The sequence below is a fragment of the Eupeodes corollae genome, chromosome 3 (assembly GCF_945859685.1).
Source record: "Eupeodes corollae chromosome 3, idEupCoro1.1, whole genome shotgun sequence".
NCBI classification, from domain to species: Eukaryota; Metazoa; Arthropoda; class Insecta; order Diptera; family Syrphidae; genus Eupeodes; species Eupeodes corollae.
The window spans coordinates 63,093,436-63,115,278 of NC_079149.1; the positions used below are offsets into that span (position 1 = coordinate 63,093,436).

General features: G+C 28.8%; 1 protein-coding gene across 4 annotated transcripts; it reads left to right on the forward strand.

The window, feature by feature from the left end:
- The first annotated feature begins 571 nt into the window (after positions 1-571).
- On the forward strand, positions 572-20,232 carry LOC129948845 (14-3-3 protein zeta). 4 transcript variants are annotated; one of them, XM_056059949.1, is made up of 7 exons: positions 572-713; positions 15,466-15,653; positions 15,752-15,865; positions 15,927-16,053; positions 17,172-17,295; positions 17,416-17,579; positions 19,715-20,232. In XM_056059949.1, the coding sequence occupies exons 2-7, from the start codon at positions 15,592-15,594 to the stop codon at positions 19,868-19,870; spliced, it is 747 nt and encodes a 248-aa protein (XP_055915924.1). In that variant the 5' UTR covers positions 572-713; positions 15,466-15,591; the 3' UTR covers positions 19,871-20,232. The 4 variants fall into 4 exon arrangements, with proteins under 4 accessions (XP_055915924.1, XP_055915922.1, XP_055915923.1 ...); XM_056059947.1 differs by lacking the exon at positions 572-713 and adding an exon at positions 5,509-5,666; XM_056059948.1 differs by lacking the exons at positions 572-713; positions 17,416-17,579 and adding exons at positions 5,509-5,666; positions 17,896-18,059.
- Positions 20,233-21,843: the final 1,611 nt, after the last annotated feature.

Sequence of the window (21,843 nt, forward strand, 5' to 3'; positions counted from 1 at the left end):
CATTACAATGTGCAGGCATTCAAGACCAATGTGCATCGGTATCTCCTTTCAAATCCTATCCTGGCTTCCCAATTACTCGCACTGTGTATAATAATTATAAGGGTATTCATATCCCCTTGAGTGCTCGTACAATATAAAAAAAGATCTGATTAATCAAAACAGGTTAATTTTGTATACGCTTTTAATATTGAAAAACTATTTTAAAATCATTTTTAGGCATAGCAATAGACAGGCCTAGCGTGACCGCAAATTATACAAAGCTATCGATTGTTTAAAATTTTAATGTGAAAGTTAAGTACGTACAGGTTTATACGAAATACATATCAATTTAGTTTGCTCAAGATTTTCATTTACCAATTGCTTTTTCTATCTATTTATAATCTTAACACCATTTCCACTCGATCCCAAATAGACAAAATAATTCCAACTCGAACCTTCAAGCCATCATATAAATAGAATAAAAATGAACATGTCTTCAGTAGCAGCATTTTCCTGACTCAGAAAAAATGTGGATTCTTCAGATTTGTAAACTGACCAATTTACTTGTTTTATTACTTTAAAAACCAAATTTAACCTTACTTATATTAAATCTTAGCACGAAAGTAAGTAGAAGTTGTGCCAATAAGCAAATTGTTTTTTTCGTTTGAAATACTGTGAAAAACTAGAAAAGTTTTATTTAATTATTTTTGTGTGTTTATCCGAATTATTTTGTGGTGAGTTAAGGTTACAGAAATAGAGATTTTTTTCCAAAAAACTATCTAGGTATAAAATACGTGCCTTCGAAATTAATGTGTGAAATCGTTAAGATCTCAAGAGACATGAGCATGTTCTTTTCGGTTGAAAAAAAATCATAATTATAAGGTTAAGTAATTTATATATTTATGTGCTAAAATTTTATATTCATTTATAAAGAATATTATTGCACAAATTGGAATTTTGGAAGCGCTCTTCTGAATCATATTCCACCATTTTTCTTGCTGATTACTACGCTATGCGCAGTGCACATAATTTGAGTCGTAGGTATGTAGTAGGTAGGTAGTTTTTCTTTTTTGAAACTTCAAGATTATAGTAAGTAGCTAGTATCCAGTGACGTAACTAGGTTGGATATAACTTATACATTTGAGTTTATATTTTCGTTTCGTGGAACGCATTGGTGTAAGGTTCTTAAAAACCGTGTAACAATTGTAAATTCAGACATTGACAACCAAAGTTTGATAGGAATGTACCTACAAAATAACTTGTAGTTACGCATTATATGAGTGTGTACACTTTGAAACAGGTATTCCAAAAGAATTTATATTAAACCTAAAAAGAATCTACTTACTTATAAAATCCAATGCCTCAATCACAGTCAATACTCGTGACATCCAGTCGTCCAATTGCGGCATCACAATGGACATCGTTGTCTACTATTCATATTTTGTTTTACATCTATTAACACTTGGTTTAGAACAGTAATATTTGTGGTCCAAGCCATTCTTAGATAATTGAAAATGTATGCCAAAAACCGAACTAGAAATTCATGATGTTTGTCATCCATGTATGAATAGCAACGAGTGGGTGGAAAAAAAAATATTGATACTTGTATTTCTTAGTACAATGAAGATAGATTTTTTTGAGACCAAATTTTATTATTTATTATTAAAAAATTGCATTAAATCCGTGGGTTAAAAGTTTTAAATTATACAAAGTGACATAAGTTTGCACATGCAAAACTTTGATATTAAAGGGATCGTAGGTATACATTTTTTTAAAAACAAAATTTATTCTGAAAATTAATTAAAAACTTGTTTGGTTTTTGATGCCCGCAAAAAATGGTAATGAACATAGATACAATTTTTATAGAGTGCTGAAAAATGCTTTTTTTAAGCTAGATTTTTGGTCGAAAATATGATCAAAAATCCGTTTCAAAAATTTTATTAGAAACTAGTAAAAAGAACTCAAGTATTTTTTAATGATGATAGTTTTTTGGTAAATATTTCTGAATGTCCGTTATTTAAGAATAACTATTATGAGAGATTTTTGAATGCATCATTTTTGGTTCCATTTTTCATCATTTTCATCCTATTTAGATGTAATTTTGTATTATTGTAATAGTTTCATACAGAACATATTCCGTTACAAATTCTTAACTCGATTTATAGCATAATTAGAAATCAAATTATTTAATTAAGCGGCCCATAGACACCAAACTTGTGTTCACACTTGTTTCGGTGTGCTGTGTGGGCTTGGGCAGGCACCGATTTTCGGTGTCAAAACTGAGCTAGTAAAATCAAAAGTTTTCGATTTGTCTACGCCGTTGTCTCGATTGGTGTGATGTGTAGGGAGGGTTACGCTCTCAAATTTAGTATTCAGCATGTGAATCGTTGTTGAGTGCAGTGTGTGGCAAGTTATTTAAATAAAAGCTTCCATGTCACTCATTCTGATCTATTCCCTTTGAGATCTCTTTCACAATTCATGTGTCTACTATTTGGTGTGTTGTGTGTGTCGAAATGCTACACCGGGTTTCAGTACACCAGTGTGCACACAAGTGTGGTTTCTATGGACCGCTTTATATTATTTGATAAAGAAAGCTAAAAATAAATATTTACAATTATTTAAGAAGTCTCGTGAATCGACCATTATTATGTTAAAATCACGAAATAAATAAATATTTATCACGAAACACTTTTGTTAATTCCTTATCGTTAGGTAAAAAATGTAATTTTTGATTTGTTGAAATAGCCTTTTTTTGTGTCTATCCTTTAATACTAACAACTTGAGTCTAGAATATCTGCTAAATATCGTATAAATGTAAGTCTTTACACACAGAACAGAAATATTCATACCTATTTGTGTTAATATTAACGTCTTAAGTTCACTGCGTCTGTGTGACCAGTTTCTGACTTACTTTTTTCTCTAATATCAAAGAATTTATGTCAAGTTTCTATCAAGAGAAGTAATATTTAAGTTGTTTTCGGTTAAATTACACATTCCTCAAAAAAAAAATGAATTGTGAATTATTTGAAATGGATTTGGTTTTGTAGTGACCAGATTTAGAAAACATCCTTAAATAATTTTTTTAATCTTTTTCGTTTGCTACACTACCTTTTGAAAACAACTTTTTCTATGGGTTGTTCTTATAAAATATTTTCATTGTTTACACAGTTTTCTTTTTTGAAACGGTTTCAATGATAAATCGCACCTCCGGTGCAATAATGACGTAAATGCAATTTTCTTAAATGTTTAGGAATCACTGTTAAAGTTTGCTTGCTTATTGAAAATACTATATCGCCATAAAATAGGCCTACAGAATGGACTTCAAGAGTCCTAAAAATAGCTGACTATTCAGTGAGATAGAGTTCATATTATTACCTTTTATATCTTTCATCTGTTTCTTTTTTGAGCTTGTGAAGGGTTTAAACTATTGTGGAGCGCAAGGTACATTACGACTTTGTTGCTCCGAAAAATTTTATAGTTTAAACTTTTGTGTCAAACAAAAACGTGGCCTCTTTTGGGCACTAGCAAAGATACAATCACGTCAATTTTACCACGGATAAAACTTGACATTTGGGACATTATGGCGTTCTTAACTCAATTTCAGAAAAAATTTCAATTGCGTCGATATTGCACCGGAGGTGCGAAATATTAAAACGGTTTCACAAAAGATTTATTTGAAATCAGAAGTAAATAAGTAAACGTTTTCATTTTGAACTCAATTTTTACTTTTAAAAATTAATTTGTACGTAAATACAAAATTATAGTGATATGACCTTTTAAATCTGTCAAAATTGGAAACAATCTTCGAAATTGGATTTTAAAAAAAAGAAGTAACATATTGCATATGCATATACAAATAAAAATATTATAAAGATAAATAAAAAACAAAATTAAAACTCAAACTATTGCTCAAAACTGCCTTTGAAATTAAAAAAAAAAGAAAAACATGTGATTTTTGTGTTATATCCAAACAAAATGACACTTAAAACTGTTAGAAACTCTAAAACACATTATATGCTCTAATAGCATATCCGTACTTAACGCCGTACAAAATTCTTAACAACGTTACTGAACTCATATCAGAAATTAGATAATGCTCCTGTATGTAGCTTTAATATCCACACCAAACAAGGTCTGCTAGAAATCATTCAAAAAGAGTCAAAATCCGTCATAACGACTGGAGCCTATACCAGCATCATTACAAAAAACTCAATACTAATAAACTCCCCCCGGATTACCCAACAAACGTTTCCAAACACAAAATCTCTAATTTTGTACGACTTCGACTTGGACACACATCAACCTCTCATCAGCATCTTCTCAACAAAAATCTGCCACTACTTTGTACAAATTGCAATACCAGGTTTTGACCTGAATCACATCCTAGAACACTGCCCTGTATTGCAACCCATAATCAAAAATGTATTTATGAAATTCTCCAAAACCCTAGTTCCACAAATATCTAGAAAATATCAGATTTTCTTTTAAAAGCAAACATTTTAATTTAAATTAATACTAAAATAAGAGCCAATAGTCTCCGCAGCTAGGCTCATTAAACTAAGTATTACCATGTAATTTTAATTACCTGTTAATAAATAATAATAATAAATTATTTTTCTTAAATAATAATAATTAATAAATAATAAATAATTTTTCTTCAATAATAATAATTAATAAATAATAATAATAAATTATTTTTCTTAAATTATTTCACATTAAATTTTTATTTAAAAGAACAAATTATCTGAGGTATGAATAAATTATTGCCTTCGAAAAAGTCAAATGACATTTTAATATATTCGATATCTGATCAAATAAAATAATTTTGACAGTTAACGGAAACTCTGATATACCTCAAGAGATAAAATGAAACCGTTATTAAACTGTAATTATTTTGTTTTGAATGGGTTTATTCATATACTTAACATTTACAACTTAAAATCCATCTTTTATTTATTTTAATAAAAAAGATATTTGTTTACCTCAATAAAGCTTCGGATATTTTTTAAAAATATATTTATGTATGTAGTATTATTTTTTTTGAGTGGCAACCGTGGCTTTAAAGATACATAGTTGTATAACGACCAAAGAAGTTAAGAAGGCGTAATAAAATAGATAAAAACAACGTGCCCCACTTAGTCAAACTATAGGGTCAAGCTAAATTCATAAATCAAGCAAGAAAACATTTATGAACATTGTTTGTTGTTCATAGATATAGAAATTGGTTCGAATTCAAAAGGACAACAAGTAAGCTACACACAAGAAAACGAATATATTTTTTGTATCGTTCTCTCTAAAAAATCTAAATAATTTTCTCTATGAAATAAATCGTTTGAAGTTCGAACTTCACTTTAATTAAAACAAGAAATTTAGAATGCAGTAATTCTACTCCATTTCTTTAAAGTGAAAAATTGAAATTCTGCTACAATTATCCATGAATTCGAAAAACACTTCCTTGCTCACTTGCACATTTCTTATCCAATGAGTAGAAGCAGCACCAATCTATAATCTTTCGAGTCTACAGTTCTACAGAGCAGAGAGATTTTACTTCTCGCTGTCGTCGTCGTTGAGGTTGAACTTAACGAACCATCATCGCAGTCTGATGAGTGTGTATTTAAAATAGTGTATAGACTTGTGCCATTAGATTATCTGTGCTAAATTCTTTTCGTCCCTTTCGTCACTTAAAAGTAAGTAAATTACAAGAAAAAAAATAATTTGGTATGAATTTGATTTTCAAAATTGGATTATTTTGAACCCACAATCGCGAACTTCCTTTCCTTGCCAGTCGTTAGTTAAATGAAAACGTCAAAAATTCTTTCGGAGAAAAATCGATTAGAAAATACAACGCAAATTCTTCCACTGCCGTCGAATACCATCTATGGATTGAAAAATACATACATCGGCCTCTGATGAGCAAGTATCTACTGAAATAAAACTTGAATTAAGTTGAAAAAATAAAAATATTGATAAGAATTTAAATTAAAAATTGGAATCATAATAAATTCTTGAGGAAGTTTAGAGTTAAAAACAAAATGTTGCGGTATCTCATGAGTTTCGTATTAAATATCTACATATATGGATAAACTCGTGTACTATATATCTAGACAAAGATATTTTCTGAGTCGCGATATTACTGCGCAAGTTCATATGCTTGGGTGTAGACAGACTATCGTTTGTGGTTCGTAGAAAATATTGCTCATTAAATATTAGCGAGGTGACGCATTGAGGAGTGTTCATCTACATCTAAGTCGGCGACGAACGACGAGCGACGACTCCGTCCGCCATTTTACACATTCATGCAGTGAAAAACTAAAAATAAATTATGAAAAACCAAAGGCAATGTCAAAATCCGAAGTAAAAAAAATACCATCTGTCAAAAAGGCATCGAGATCTGTAGTCTGTACGTCCCAGTCTCAGCACCCTGCGTTTTGTTGTTTTCTTTAAATTTTACTATTTGCGTTAGTTCATTAGTTGGTCTTTACCTTGTATCGCAAGTACGTAATCAAACCTAACGTTTATTCTAATTAAGAAAAGTTGACATCATTTCCGCCTGTCGAGGCGTTGATATCCAGTATCCATTCGGTGAATGAAATGGCTTTCCGTATTTTCATCACACTTAATTTCTTCCCGCATTCTTAAATTAATTTATTCCTTTCTTTCTTGTTGAATGTGTGTTAGCATTCAATAGGTAAGAAGAATAAGAAAAAGAAAAACAGGAATATTATGAATTATATCAAACAATACAAAAAAAATATAATGTATTAATAATTTGATTTGTTCATGAAGGAATGGTCACATCTATCTAGATAAATTCCATAAGATATCCTACTACATATATCTCTCCCTTATGCGTTATACCTATTTTTATTTACTCTGTCAAATGGGTTTTCTTGGGATTGGAACTAAAGTAACATTCCTTTAGTTTATGGGTTTCACGTACCTGCGGTCTATTGTGGTGCTTTTGCTTTTCATTTGTGATGCACAAAATAGTTACAGATAAAATGTGTGTATTAATGTTTGTATGTTCGCCTTGGTGTTGATATTTGACTTTTACTATTCGTACGAGCGGCACGTTCTCTGCTAGAATTTGTATCTTTGAAATACTCAACAGTAGTGAGGAAGCCACGCATACACTTCCACTTGATATTTTATTGGTAGGGAAACAGAAATCATCGCGTCCATTTCTTCGGGAGACAAAAATACGAACTCACGAATTTTATTTTTAACTTCAGCTTCAGAAAAGTGTGAAAAGCACAAAAACAGAAGTAAGCGCAAAGATGTGCTACGCAAGTTTCTTATACTTGTATGCTGTATTCTATTGATTGCGATTTCGGTATATTAGCATAGGCTAAAAATACAAAGTACATACTTGGGACATATTTTTTTTTTTACAAAATTGTAAAATTTGTTTTATTTTATATAAATGCATTCCGGTCTCTGCTTGCTATTTATTATTGATTATAAATTTAACTTCACTATGGATATAGTTTCACGGTCAAAAGAGATTGAAAAAAAGAAGATACGAAGTACTTACAATAAGAATAAAAGAAGTAGTACCTACATTAAATTATTCTTTTTTTTTGGAAAATCTTGAATTCAATTACTTAACCAAAACACAAAAACACATACACACACAAACAATATAAATTACATTATGAGTTTTTTTCAAAACTATAGGGACCGTTAGTTGATTATCCAGAAAAATGCATTACCTTACCTAACATTTCTTAAAACTACTGTATTATTAATAAATATTATGAAAAGTTGATTGATTTTTGATATAAATATTTTATTTACATATTTTGTTTATCTAAAAAACAATTTAATTTAGGCTCAAGTTGTTTAAATTTTTTTTTAATGCAGTGAACAGTGTGGAAGGCAATTTAGGAGTTATGAGTGAACTATATTGGGGTTTTCATTATAACTTTAAACTGTTTGCATGCAAACAACTACGATTCCCTTGTAACGGGGGATCAGGGCTCACACATTTTTTTGAAAATTGTATTTTAACGTAAAATTTGGGCCTTGTCTTAGGTGTGAAAAATAATTTTATTGAAATAACCGCCTCGATAAGATTCTGATTCTGTTGTATCACGCCCATATTTTGATTATTGTTGTTTTTTGTTCATTTAAGTTATTCGTCTTTTGCGTAGCCTAATAGAAAAGAAACCTGATCTTGGTGGCCAATTGACGTCTAAAAAAAGACTTGTTGAAATCACATATCCTCCAAGTCACGATATTCAATCGCCGGCCGAGGTGACTGTTGCCGTCTTTCCATTGAAATCTTCGGGTAAATACGGACCAATGACACCTTTCGATGAGTTGTGGGTTTTATGAGCCCCATGTGAGGTAATTTTGTTTGTTTACATATCCAACGAGTGGGAAATGTGCCTCATAGCTCTAAAGCAAATGTTATTGGAAAAATTGTTGTATATTGTCCAACATTACTAGAAGTGCGAGTATTACGGTTGAACTGTTTAAGGGGAGGAATGCACCTGGCTATTTCACTAGAGATCAGGCAAGACACCTTATGACGATGTTCAAGCGAAGAACATGAACTTATGATGATATTATCATCTATCAATTTAAATGCTCTACTTTCAATACTATCCAAGAGGCTTAAGTAAGTTGCAGGAGCGCCAACGCTTCTAGGAATGCTCATCAGTATACCCTCGAGCACAACTTCGGCCGTACTCTCAAATACAGAGATTCGTTCTTTAGCCGTACTACGCGAATTTTGAATGCCTTACCACACTCTGTGTTTCCTAGTCATTGCAATATTCAGGAATTCAAGGAATTCGCCAGCAAATCCATAAATTCGGATCTTCAGCATCTCTAGCAACTGAAACAGCAGACATATTTCAAACTGAGCGCATTATGATAATGCACAGGCTACACGACACGATATCAGTAAGGTTTTGACTTTCTTCAAATGTCTTCACACCGATGACGACCATTGTCAGCGCATAGTGCTCAAAAAGTGTCTTGGTTTGAATCACCACTTTAGTATCGATTGTTTTTTTAGAGGTATATAACTTTTAGTTGGCTTGCAAGTGATTTATTTTTATTTTGGTTTGGCATTTCAACATTAATAGATTGATGCCTGAACATTAATACTGAAATCATGGTTGTGTATACGTATTGAATTAAGTTTTGCAATTAAGCTTGCATTGGCTTAATTGGAGTGTTGATAATCCCAAAGAGTATTTTGAGGAACTGACTTTTTGTTGTGCTGGCTATACAACATTGACCGACAACAAATGTTGCTAAATGTCATTGAAATTTGGGGCAGCCAGCCATGGCGGTCAGAAAAAGAATTTATATAGGGCAGATTCAGACGACATAAGAGACTTAAAAGTAAGGCAAGTTTCTAGTGTCTGATTGGAAAGTTTGTGAAAAAAATATTCCTTACTATCAAGTTAAGTCTACTTATGTCAAAATGAAAGTTTATAATGTTTTTTTTTATCAACTGAGAGCTGAACTTTATTACTCTATGGTTTATTTATTTTCTGCACAATTCCATCTAATGTTAAGTTTAATAGGGTTCCTTGCCAAATTAAAAATGTTATAACCAATATTCCCTTACATTACAAAATAAATACAAGTCGTGATTGGTTTGTAACTTGCCTGAGGAGTGTTTTTAGTAGTTTTTTTTTCGATAAACTGCAGGTAGAAGTTAGTGAAGTAAAGTTCCAAGTCTAAAATGTATGACACTTAAAACCTAACTGTTTGGCTTGGTCAAAATGTATGTTCAAAGAATGAAGTCCCTTATGCTGTCTGAACCTGATTATCTTTCGATTAATTTTAACATCAATTTAAATAAATCATTGGTTTTACTCCATCTTAAAGTTCCTTTAAAAAGGCACCACTTAGTTAATTGAGTAAAAAGCTAAGCGCGGTTGACTTATTTTATGTGAAGCAAACAAATAAAAATGAGAGATTTTCAGTAAATGCTCTGATGTGTTTCTTAAATTAGAGCATTTTGATCACTCTATCTTTTAAAAAAGCATTTTACTTAAATCTATTCCTGAAATGACACCTACTATATAAAGTCTTTAGATAAACTTTATTCATCTGTTAATTGAAAATAAACAATCTTCTAAAAGTTGCCTTTATTTTTCTATAACAATCATTTACTTCTATTACTATTAATTCGTTTCTGTTGAAAATATAATTTAACTGTATTTATAATCTCGTAATGCATTAGTCACAAAAGGAATAGTATAAGTTCATAACTTTGTTTTCAAAGTTTCATCAGTAATTGTCGGTCAAGGCTCATTGAAGTAACTTTTCTTATCATTTGACACCTAAGGGTGAAAGAATTATAATGCTTAATCTGATTTTAGAGACGTTTCCTTTAATGCTTAAAAGGAACTTAATGTTAAACATCATAAACATTATTTATTATAATAATTCCTTTTCTTAGGATCAAAATAATCATAAAAATGTTAACAATAAATGGTAAGCTTCGACCTCCAACTTATCTTGTATAGTTTCTTGTCATGCAATCTTTTGTTAAAGATGTAGAGCTTTATGTTGGGATTTAGCCCTTAGTGAACCAAATAAAGAGTTATATCTGTAAATTAAAGTATGTACAGAAAATAAAGAACAATAATAAGGGGTCGGGCATTTTTTTTAATAAAAACTTTTTCTTTGTATGTAGAAGTATTCCAGCAAACTGAATAAACATAATTTACTTTCATTTATTAATCGAAACAAATTAAACTTAGGTTCTACTAAATTCCAAAACAACTTTTTTTTTAACTCCGAGTAAGATTTTTGAAGACAAATGAACAGAAATGGTTTGGAGTAGATTCCATAATTAGGAATTAAGACTTGAGTGATATGCAGGTATATATTATAAATTATAATCGATAAAAATCATATATTTTTATCCTTAGTGGGGAAAAAATGAAAAAGTTCTAAAAATAGCAAGGATATGGTGATAGCATTAAAGATAACAGTGCTTCTTTTTATTCAATGTTATATTTTTCTAATTTATTAAAAAAGATTTGTGTTTAATAATAATAAAATCCGTTGTTGCCTTTTATATGAATGCATTAAAGATTCGATACAATTAAATATTTCACTCAACATGTGAGTCGGTTCATGCTCCCCAAATGTTAAAATGGACTTAGTCTAGACCTTTTTGGTTAAGCCTTTGTGTAGAATTAGTGTTTCAGATTTTCTTTAGTGCAATTTTATTGTAGTCATCTCTACAAAGGACACTCCTTATGCGCCAAAATAGCTTTCTTTCGCTGGCCAATACTGCGCATGGCTGCGCAACATATTGCGTCAATTTATGATCGCAGACAAGAGTGATTGATATTAACTTCAAAATATTATTCATTGAGCGCGAGAGCATTATTAAAACCAAAAACAAAAAACACTAGAAACAGTTTTTGCACGCAGTGTATTCTTCGCTTTGTCTCTGTTCTCTCTTTTATGTCTTATGTCATTACACATTGTCAGTTGGCACTACGTCGAATCATCGAAATCCCAGAAATACAACAACATTGTTGATGATGAATCCAACAAATACAATAATGTCATTAACATCGCATTCCGTTTTTGCCCTTGTTGCGATGTGCACAACTACCTCGGTTCTCAAATGATTTTCGAGTGTTCTTAGTCAAGCACTTACGAAATCGAAAGCAGAAGATGATTAAAATAAATTAAAAAAAAAATTAAATACATAGCTATACAAAATCAAATATTTTTTTTACGGAAACTAGACCTAGGATAAGTGAGAATTTTGTATGTGTTTAATAGTGTATCAAATAAAAGCTTTGTCTTTTGATCTTTTCAAGTGATAAAAACTTCTTTTAATGTATAATATAGCCTGCGAACAAAATTTTAGAAATCTTTAAAAAAAAAAAGAAAACCCTACAACTTTTTTTTGCGTTGTTTTTGGTGCAGGCCAGTGAACATTTGTGTGTGCTCCTCTGTAAATCTTTTTTATTATAAAAGGTAATTATAATTTGTATCGATTTTTGCATACTATACAGCGAAATATTGGATTTATATGCTTGCTGGTTGTGTGACTCGTTTGAGAAAATCATTTTTGTGTATATTCTTGCACATTGTTTTATCATGTATTGATTTTTCTATTTAAAATTGTGAAGCAATTGGTACCGCAATGTGTACATATCTATAAAAGAAACTAACGTTCAATATTATATTAATAATTAATTGTATTAAGTAAGCATTTTGAGAAGAAAAGTAAAAAAATTGATTCCCATTTAAATCAGATACGATACCTTCTTACTAATTTCAATTGTACTCGTATATTCTAAAATTGGTTGAAAGACGTTTCAAATTCTTCTTTTTCACAAGGCTTTTTCAGTTGCTAAGGATTTTTTTAACAAAGTATATACTCCTGAAATCGAGATGAAAAGTTATTAGTCTTGCGCACGACATAGAAGTGAAGCTGTTGTATGATTTATTAACTGATTTTATCCTTTATTTTAAACCATAAAATTATTTATAATGAAATATTTACAATTCATAAAAGACATTGTTTGTTTTTTTTATTTATAACAAACAGACTTCTTTTGTTTTTATGTTTTTACCCAAGATTAATATAAGTACAACAAATCATAATTAATGTTCTTTAAATAAAGAAATCGATACATCCAATGAGATAAATTACGGGAAAAGAGATGTAAAAAATATGTTGGCCCTCTGCTTTCTGAGCAAATTAACTATGTGATATTTTTCATTATTAAAATAATGTATTTTCTTTTAAAATATTTTCTCAAATTCAAACTATATAATTTTTAATAATAATGTCCTAGGATTCAATAATTTTTTTAATGTTCAAAAAAAGATATATAGGCAAATAGATAATATGATTATTTTGTTGAATCATTGAAAAACTATACTTTATTTCAAAAATATATTTCTGGAGAAATCAAATTTCTTTGTAGTTATCAGACTACAAAAAACCTTTTTTGTTCATTTCGCACAAGAATTATCCAAAGCTATGCTATGCTGAAATTGCGTCGAAAGTTTAATGAACCACATTATACAAATTTTTTCCCTCGAGTTACCGTGTCGCCTTGTATTTGAGGGATGATTTTCTATTTCTATTCTATAAAATTATTAAGAACTGATATATGTAATGGATTTTATAAACTTCAATAAAAGTTTTAAAATTTAAAGTCATTTCGGTTAATAGTTGAATCTATTGTAGGAAGCAAAAGTACTATTCAAAAAATTGAATAGTATGTTCAGTACACATGCTCGACTACGAGTGATGCAAATAAAAAAACTCAAAAACGAACCAATAAAAGTTCTTTTCGTTCCATGACTACAAAGAAAAAAGGAATAATCATAGATAATCTACGACCTAAACTTTAAAATATCAGGAGCACAGGTCTTCTGCTCAGATGGTTCTATTTTATACTTTTTCTCAAGTCGTTATTGTAATTTCCAGATTTAATAAATAGTCCAGAAAAAGAAACATCATAATTTATATAAAAATGATTTTCGTTTATCTAATATTTGATGTTTTACTTTTTTTTATATTTTTTGAGATAAGTTGAATTACTTGCTTGTTTCGTACTGAAAATAACTTTCAAACTAAATTTTAACTTTAAAATATAACTCTGTTGTATTTTCTAAACTTAAATAGGTCCTCATCCTGTCTCTAAAATCGATTTGACAAAACCGTACATAATTAACATTTTTCATGCTTATTTTTATCTACGCAAAATGATTCCCTTATATTCAATAACGTAACTACCTTTAACGATACAAATGTCATTAAATATCAAATGTTATTTAATAAAACCTTTTAAAAAGAGGTGTTAACAAAATTTCGCCTAGTCACTACATATGTTATTTCTATCTTCAAGATGTACTCGTATCTTTTCGTATACAAATAAATTGTAAATTGTTTTCCAAAAACGCTTTTCTTCCTTTTTAATAGCCTGCTTAATGTTAAAAACAAATGTTTCCTGACCTTGTTATTTCTCAAAGAAGTAATAAAATTGGCCACCGAAATCTTATGATCTCACAGCTTGTATTTGTTTGTGTTTGGAACCATGTATATTATATCACTATTCAAATGCTCCACAATCCATTCAAAACCTTAACAGAATGGAATTCGTGAGTTTATCGAGGACATACAACCATAAATGTGCGATTTGGAAAATTTCATGAAAAGGAACCGTCGCGAACATAGCATATTAAATATTATTAAAATAAAATAAACATCCATTGAATTCTTTAAAAATACTCCTCTTAATTTAAAACCTCGTAATATTTAGTTTTCAAATGTCCTTGTATGAGTTGATAGTTTAAAGGTTATTTTTATACGAAGTAATTTCAAAGTGGTGCTTTATAATTTCACTCTGGTTTCCGATTTAGAAGAACCACTTGAACTCACAAATATTGGGAACAAATTCAAAGAAAAGTATCTTTTTATTCACACTATGATGTGACAAAACTCCTTACGCATCTCATTTAAAAATTATAGTTTTCATTATTTTGTACACCTCCTATTTCTCCATAAACCTATATTTAAGTAGAATTACCTCCTGACTTGACCGTGTTCTATTTACCTTTGGTTTATTTATGAAAACTGTTTGAAGAAACATATTTGTTTTAAAAGATTAAACCTACAACTGTATATAAAATCGTTACTCTAATGAATCACATGATTAGCAGCAAGCACCTCTAATCTCATATCTTATCGGAAATAAAAACCAAAATTATTTGGTATCGCCATGGCGACTATTAATGTTACGTTCCCAAACAAAAATACATTATGTTAGAATACGAGGTTGTTCATATTTGAAAACAACTCTAAGTTTTACTTACTTCTGTATTTGTCTTATCTTTAAATTTGAAAAAAAAAATCATAAATATAAAATCTAATAACAAATTACGCAACAAGATTGATACTGCACTAGTTGGTTACCTGTTCATATCTGTTCTGTAAGTTTTGTTGAACTCAGTAATTTATTTCCAATCAACCAATTACGTTTTTGTAGTGGTGTAAGACTCAATAATAATTATTGTATTTATCGAAAGTATGTACATAATACATATTTTAAAATTATAATTCATTAAAATGTTTATACATATGTACATTTGTAGCTATTACAACAAAGTTCGGTCGAATTAATAGTTATATTCAGTTTTATCTTAAATAAATTAAATTTGCATATAAATTGCTTAAAATCCAAGTTTAGTTCGAACCTTACGATGTTATGTTACTTAATTTAAATGCAAAGTGAAGAATTAATCACGATGAATTGTAGAAAAATAAATGTTATCGGTATTGAAGGCTTCATTGAATGGGTATATAGTAAATAATATAAACAACAGACTATAAATAAATCATATATTTATTAAAATAAAAGAAAAAAAAATCGATATTTGTAATGAACTAGGTTGTATGTATTTCATATTTGTTTGTTTTTTTTTTTTTTACTAAGCCCTTTATTTAATTTATTGTTTACGTTTTTTTTCTTCCAGGGGTTATTACGAGCGGCGCACTTATCTCTGTACAGATACAAATATCTGTTGTTAAAATCTCGGAACTTCCCTTACTTTACATTTATATAGATAAATTTCCCAGTTTAATATAAAAAACACATCAAAATGTCAACAGTCGATAAAGAGGAATTGGTCCAAAAGGCTAAACTTGCCGAACAATCCGAAAGGTAAAGACTTGTTTTAATATTCCTTATTTTAATTCTTATATATATATATAAAAAAAAAAACATAAAATATATTGCATTGTTTTTCTTTTGTCATAAAGGTATGATGACATGGCTCAAGCTATGAAATCGGTCACAGAAACAGGAGTTGAACTTTCTAATGAAGAGAGAAACCTTCTTTCAGTTGCATACAAAAATGTCGTTGGTGCCCGCAGGTAAGGAACTGCAATTTTATTTTATATGTTTGTTCGTTTACGAAAAAAAAAAACCATTTAGATCATCTTGGAGAGTAATTTCCTCAATTGAACAAAAAACGGAAGCATCTGCCAGAAAACAACAGCTCGCCCGAGAATACAGAGAGCGTGTGGAAAAAGAACTTAGGGAAATTTGTTACGAAGTTTTGGTAAGTTAAAATTAAAAGAAAATTCAGTTAAAATTATTTAAAATTCAGTGTGGTCTTCAAAAGATTTAAATAAGAATTAAACGCTTTTTTAAAGTTCTTGAAGTTAAAACCGATTTTGTTTGGTTTTTATTTGCTAAAAAATTGTCTCTGTTCAGCGTTTGCTCTTTGAATTACTTCTTTTCCATAATTATTGGAAAATGTCTATACCCACCGCTTAAAAGTGATAATCGATATTCTTGCGTCCAAAATATTTCACAAAAATGTATTATCTGCATAAAACATCTAACTAATCGGAAATTAAATTAAAAAATATAAAACACTGAAACTTGAGCCAACAAGCTTAAAAGTTATATAGCTAAATATTTTCAAATATCTATATACTTTAACTACCAACAACGTTTCCAAGATGCTACGACCAATATACAAATCACAATTCATTCCTGAAGGTTTTTATGCAAATCGATAACATTCTCGAAAACGAACACTAATGCCCAACTTTAGTTTATTGATTATGTCATTTATATAATGCTTAGTAAAATTACATATTAATATTTTCTAAATTTCTTTTGCTATTGGCAACATATTTTCTATCTATTATATATCTACATAAACTATTTGTTTACAAAAACTTCGTCTATATGTTAATATCCTGAGAAAATAACATCATGGAAAGTAGACGGATGATTGATTTTTGTATTTACTTCTTCAGAAATGATGAGTCAGTGGCATAATAATTGATCCAGTTCAAAATGTTTAATTTTCTAAAATCTATGAAACAAGTGAAGTGGCAAGAATTTTAACTATCATTATAAGTATTAGTTTCAATTCATTTGATTTTATGTACTTACCCTTAAATAAGATTCAACAAGTTTTATTTATAATTTTGGTTACAAAATAAAAAAAAAAATCTAATGTGTCATATTATGGCATTTGCTGACAAGCGCATGACCTTACTCGCAAATAGCATTTACATCTTCGTTTCAACCTGTCTATGTGTACATAAATATGGCAGTATAAAAATTTTAACTAATATAAGTGAAAACCTAGTTATTCTTCTCTATTTAAGGGTTGATTTTTATTTTTAACCACTTCATTAATCATTCTATTTTTGTTTTCAGGGTCTTTTAGATAAATATCTCATCCCCAAAGCCAGCAATCCAGAAAGTAAGGTATTCTACCTAAAAATGAAGGGAGATTATTACAGGTATTTAGCTGAAGTGGCTACAGGAGACGCGCGCAACAGTAAGTAAATTCTATATATTTATTTGAATTATATGAATACATTTTCATATACACATTTAAAAATATGTTTGAAAAGAAAAGTTCTGAAGCATTAACAAATTTCCCAAAATATTAAAACAGCCGTGGTAGATGACTCCCAAACTGCTTACCAGGATGCATTTGAAATTAGCAAGGGTAAAATGCAACCAACACATCCAATCAGATTGGGTCTTGCACTCAATTTCTCAGTCTTCTATTATGAGATTCTTAATTCTCCAGACAAAGCTTGCCAATTGGCCAAACAGGTTATTATTAAAATACGAATGAATAAAAAAAAAACACGATATAGGAGTAAGCTTTCAGTAATTCAGATTGATCGGAAATTGCGCTTTACAAATATTTTTCTTTTTTTCGAAAACATCTACGTATAATCACTGCTATTTTCACTAAAAACTCCTAACATATTTTTAAAAAATCTATAAATTCTTACATATATGTATTTATTTATTATTTTTCTTAATTTATTCTAATTCTTTATTTTTAATTTTTAAACATATAACTGAAATCGAATAAAAACTTAAACATATTGGCATCATTACTCTAAAAATAAACAATAACCAGCTGTGGTCGAAGATTCTCAAAAGGCATATCAGGAGGCGTTCGATATTGCTAAGTCAAAAATGCAACCTACGCATCCAATCAGATTAGGTCTCGCACTCAACTTCTCGGTCTTCTATTATGAAATTATAAATTCACCAGCGAGGGCTTGCCACTTAGCTAAACAGGTTTATATATTCAAAACAACAATTTTCTCTTTCATATTAATAAAATTGCATTAATGAGAGTTTATATGTTCTGTGGCTCTTTTTTGCTTAATAATAAATTACAAGTTTTTTTTTTTATTTATTTAGTTTGATTTTTGTTTTATTCAAAATTAACTAACGTTAAGTTTTTATCCTTTTAACAAAATTGAACATGTGCCTTATTATTATAATTTAAATAAATTATAAAATTGCCGTAAAGCTTGCAAGACGCTATGAAAATAATATTTGTATGTTTCCCAAAAATATTCATTTTCATAGTTCATTTGAAGAAATAGCGGACTTATAAAGTAAACTCCGCTTTTACTTTTCTATCTATCGAAAAATATATAGCAAATTTCTGACCCCCATCCCATCCAAAAGAACTATTTTATAACGTTTCTCATTTTAACTGTTGATGAAATTTGTTAATAAAAATAAAATAACTTTATCTTATTAATCGTTCAGTTACACATCTTCGATTTGTGTTGAACATTTCGGGTGATTTAGTTCTTCAAGCTATATCAACATAATTGTGTTGAGTGATTTAAGTGACTGAAAATATTTTAACTACTAACTTTCTGTTTTTAAAACACGAGTTAATGACCTTTTTGTTGAATGTGAATGCCATATTGTTTTAACATATTTATTTTAGAGACGTGCAACAAGCCTTTTTTAATTTTTTAACAATCTATTGCATGAATTAAATATGAACTTTATTCAAATACATTTTTTATAATCATTAATTTTTTGGGGAAAAATACCCACAGATTGAAGAAATAGATCATAGATAGATCATAGATTAGGTTGATTACACATAACTGGATGCTCAAAAACTTATTCTTTCAAATCCGTTTCTATTCCATGATTTTTATGAGTGACATTTCAGACATTATACAACTTAAAAACTTCTACGACCGAAATGTGTTAAATTTTGTATTTCTTATTTATCAAACTTGCGTTTATTTTCTGACATCAAACAATTATTTATTTTCACACATATAATTTCTTCGGTGAGCAAAAGAGATTTTAAGTTCTTCCCAAAAAAATCGTAACAGAGAAAAGTTATATTCTAGTTTTAAATTGAAAGAAGAAAATGGTGTTTTGTTTCGTTTTTAAAAACAAAGTTAAATTAAATATTAAAAGAATGGAAACTGCATTCAAAATAATAACACATATAGAAGTCATTAGTTAGTTGGTTACTCAGAAATTAGTCGATACAATTTCATTAAAAAAAATAAAATATGTATGCACATTACGGTCTTGATACCATAAACGACGTTTAAAAATATTAAATATAAAAAAACATAAAAAAACGTAAGAAGTTTTGCAATAATAGTTATACTTCTAATGGTTAGTCAAATTTAAAAAAAATAAACAAGACAAAGTGATATTATAGCAGCGCAGAATAATTTGGTTTATTGTGAAACTCCAACTAATGGTGTGTTTTCAATCATGGCTTTATTTTAAAAGTCTCTATCCAAGTTAGTAAATATAGTTACTATTTATAAGAGATGCTTTGCAGCAAAGATTTTACTCCTTGTATCGTGTTTATTTTTTTTTCTTACTAATGTTAAATTTGTATTATTAAGTTTTTATAAAATTCTGTTATATAACAATTCTTTCAAAACTCTACACAGGCGTTCGATGACGCGATAGCTGAGCTAGACACTCTTAATGAAGATTCATACAAAGACTCAACACTTATCATGCAACTGTTGAGAGACAACCTCACTTTATGGACATCGGACACGCAAGGGGATGCTGATGAACCACAGGAAGGTGGTGACAACTAACCAAACTAAATGTTCCCTTTTGACTATGCAAATATAATAATAAAACAAACAATTAAAATACAAAATAAAAACAAACAAAATCATAAAAAAAATATAAGAAGGAAACAAAAAAAAAACAAAAACAAAATTCAAAAAAAGATAAAATCTTTGAAGGAAATACAGCAAAATGGCACTAACAGCAAACCAAAAATTAATAGAAAAGAGACAGAAAAAACGGTTTCTTTCTCCTTTCTGTTAGTTCTATTTGCAGAAAAATTAAATGTCAGTGAAACAATTAATTGTCAAAAAAAAACTTATCTGTTGAAATAGCGCTTTATTTATTATTTTTTTAATAAATATTTTGTTTGTTTTTTAACTATAAATTTTGTTTTTCTTTTATTATGAATAATTTTGTACGATAATTTGATTCATCTATAATGTGGATGTTCAAAAAAATAGTTTTATATAATTTGTTTACCTACTTGTCAAAAATATAAACAAAATTGTCTGTTATTTCTTTTGTAAAGAATTTGAAAAAGTTTGTGATGGTGAATTTACAATATGAGGATGCACATTAAATAAGATAATGATTTTTTTATTATGTTTTTTGTTCTCTTGTCCATAATTATGCACTTAAATTATATTTCAGTATAATTGTATTATCTTCTCTATTTTACTTGAGTGTATATTTCCTACTCTTCTTTTCATCCTGCCTTAAGTTTTGTGCAAGTATTGATGTTGAAGTTCATTTATACTTCTACCAGAAATCAACTCTCTTATAAGAGTTTTAAAACTTCTTTCTTTCTTCTCTTCTTTACATAAAAGACGTTATAATCCTATTTGCTAGTGAAAAGATTATTAAATGGAAACCATGAGCAATGTTTTTTGGGTGTTAAGTATGAAATAATACTTAAAGCGGTAATTACCAACCGTGGTTATATCTGATAAATATTTACTTTATTGATACTCGATAATTAAAATATTAAATATTTCCATATTTATTTTGGTACCCATATTTCTTAACGAATATATGAGTCATTCCACTTTTAGTTTTTAACAAACTTACAACACCCAACCTTGTATACTTTGTAGCAATGTTAAATTATATTTTTATATTAGTCTGGGTAAGTAATATATTGTTTTTCATTAAGCATAGATCATTAAATGTGCATCTTAATCTTGTTATTCAAATATTACTTGGGCATCCACGAATAATTTTTGTGTTTTGATTTGTTTTGATGTTTTTATTGGAGTTTATGTTGACCCATCCTTTAAAGAGATAAGAGCTAATTTGAAAGGATACAAAAAAAAAAACGGATTGTTAACAACCTGTATCAGGTGAAAAGGATTTTCGAAAGACTTATTAAATTGATTAGCACAATTCTCTAAGAGTAGGATTAAAAGTATATTTTTTTTAATTAAACTTCTTACTTTCATAAATGATTAGGTTTGAAATATTTAAAAGAGAAACAGAAAAACTTTAAAACACTTTCGCAATTTTATCTTTAAAAAAAAATCCATTCATCTCATTTAAAAGAAAAGAAGCATGTTTGTTGTGTTAAGCATAACATAATTTGCTTTCTAAGTTTTAACTTTTAAAATTCTTGCGCAAAAATGAATATAAAATATAACAAACTTTTTTATGTATTGCATGCAAATATACGTGTATTTTCGTAAGGACAGACAAAAATTATTGCAAATATTTGAGACTACATTATTTATAAAAACGAAAAGAAAATCACTTCAAAAGGGACTGATACTATTTTATTTTATTTCAAATAATGGAATTTGTTTGAGCTAAAACTATAAAGAATATCGACAACGTAAAAAAAAGAACAAGCTTAAGACAAAAAAAAAAACAATAAGTAATGCGGATTTAATTTAAAAAATAAAACTAAACAATTGTTGTCCAGCTAAAATGATTGTACATGAAAAAAAAACAGAACGTTATGTTTAATTAAGAGGGGAAAAGATTATTTATGTTTATTGAAATT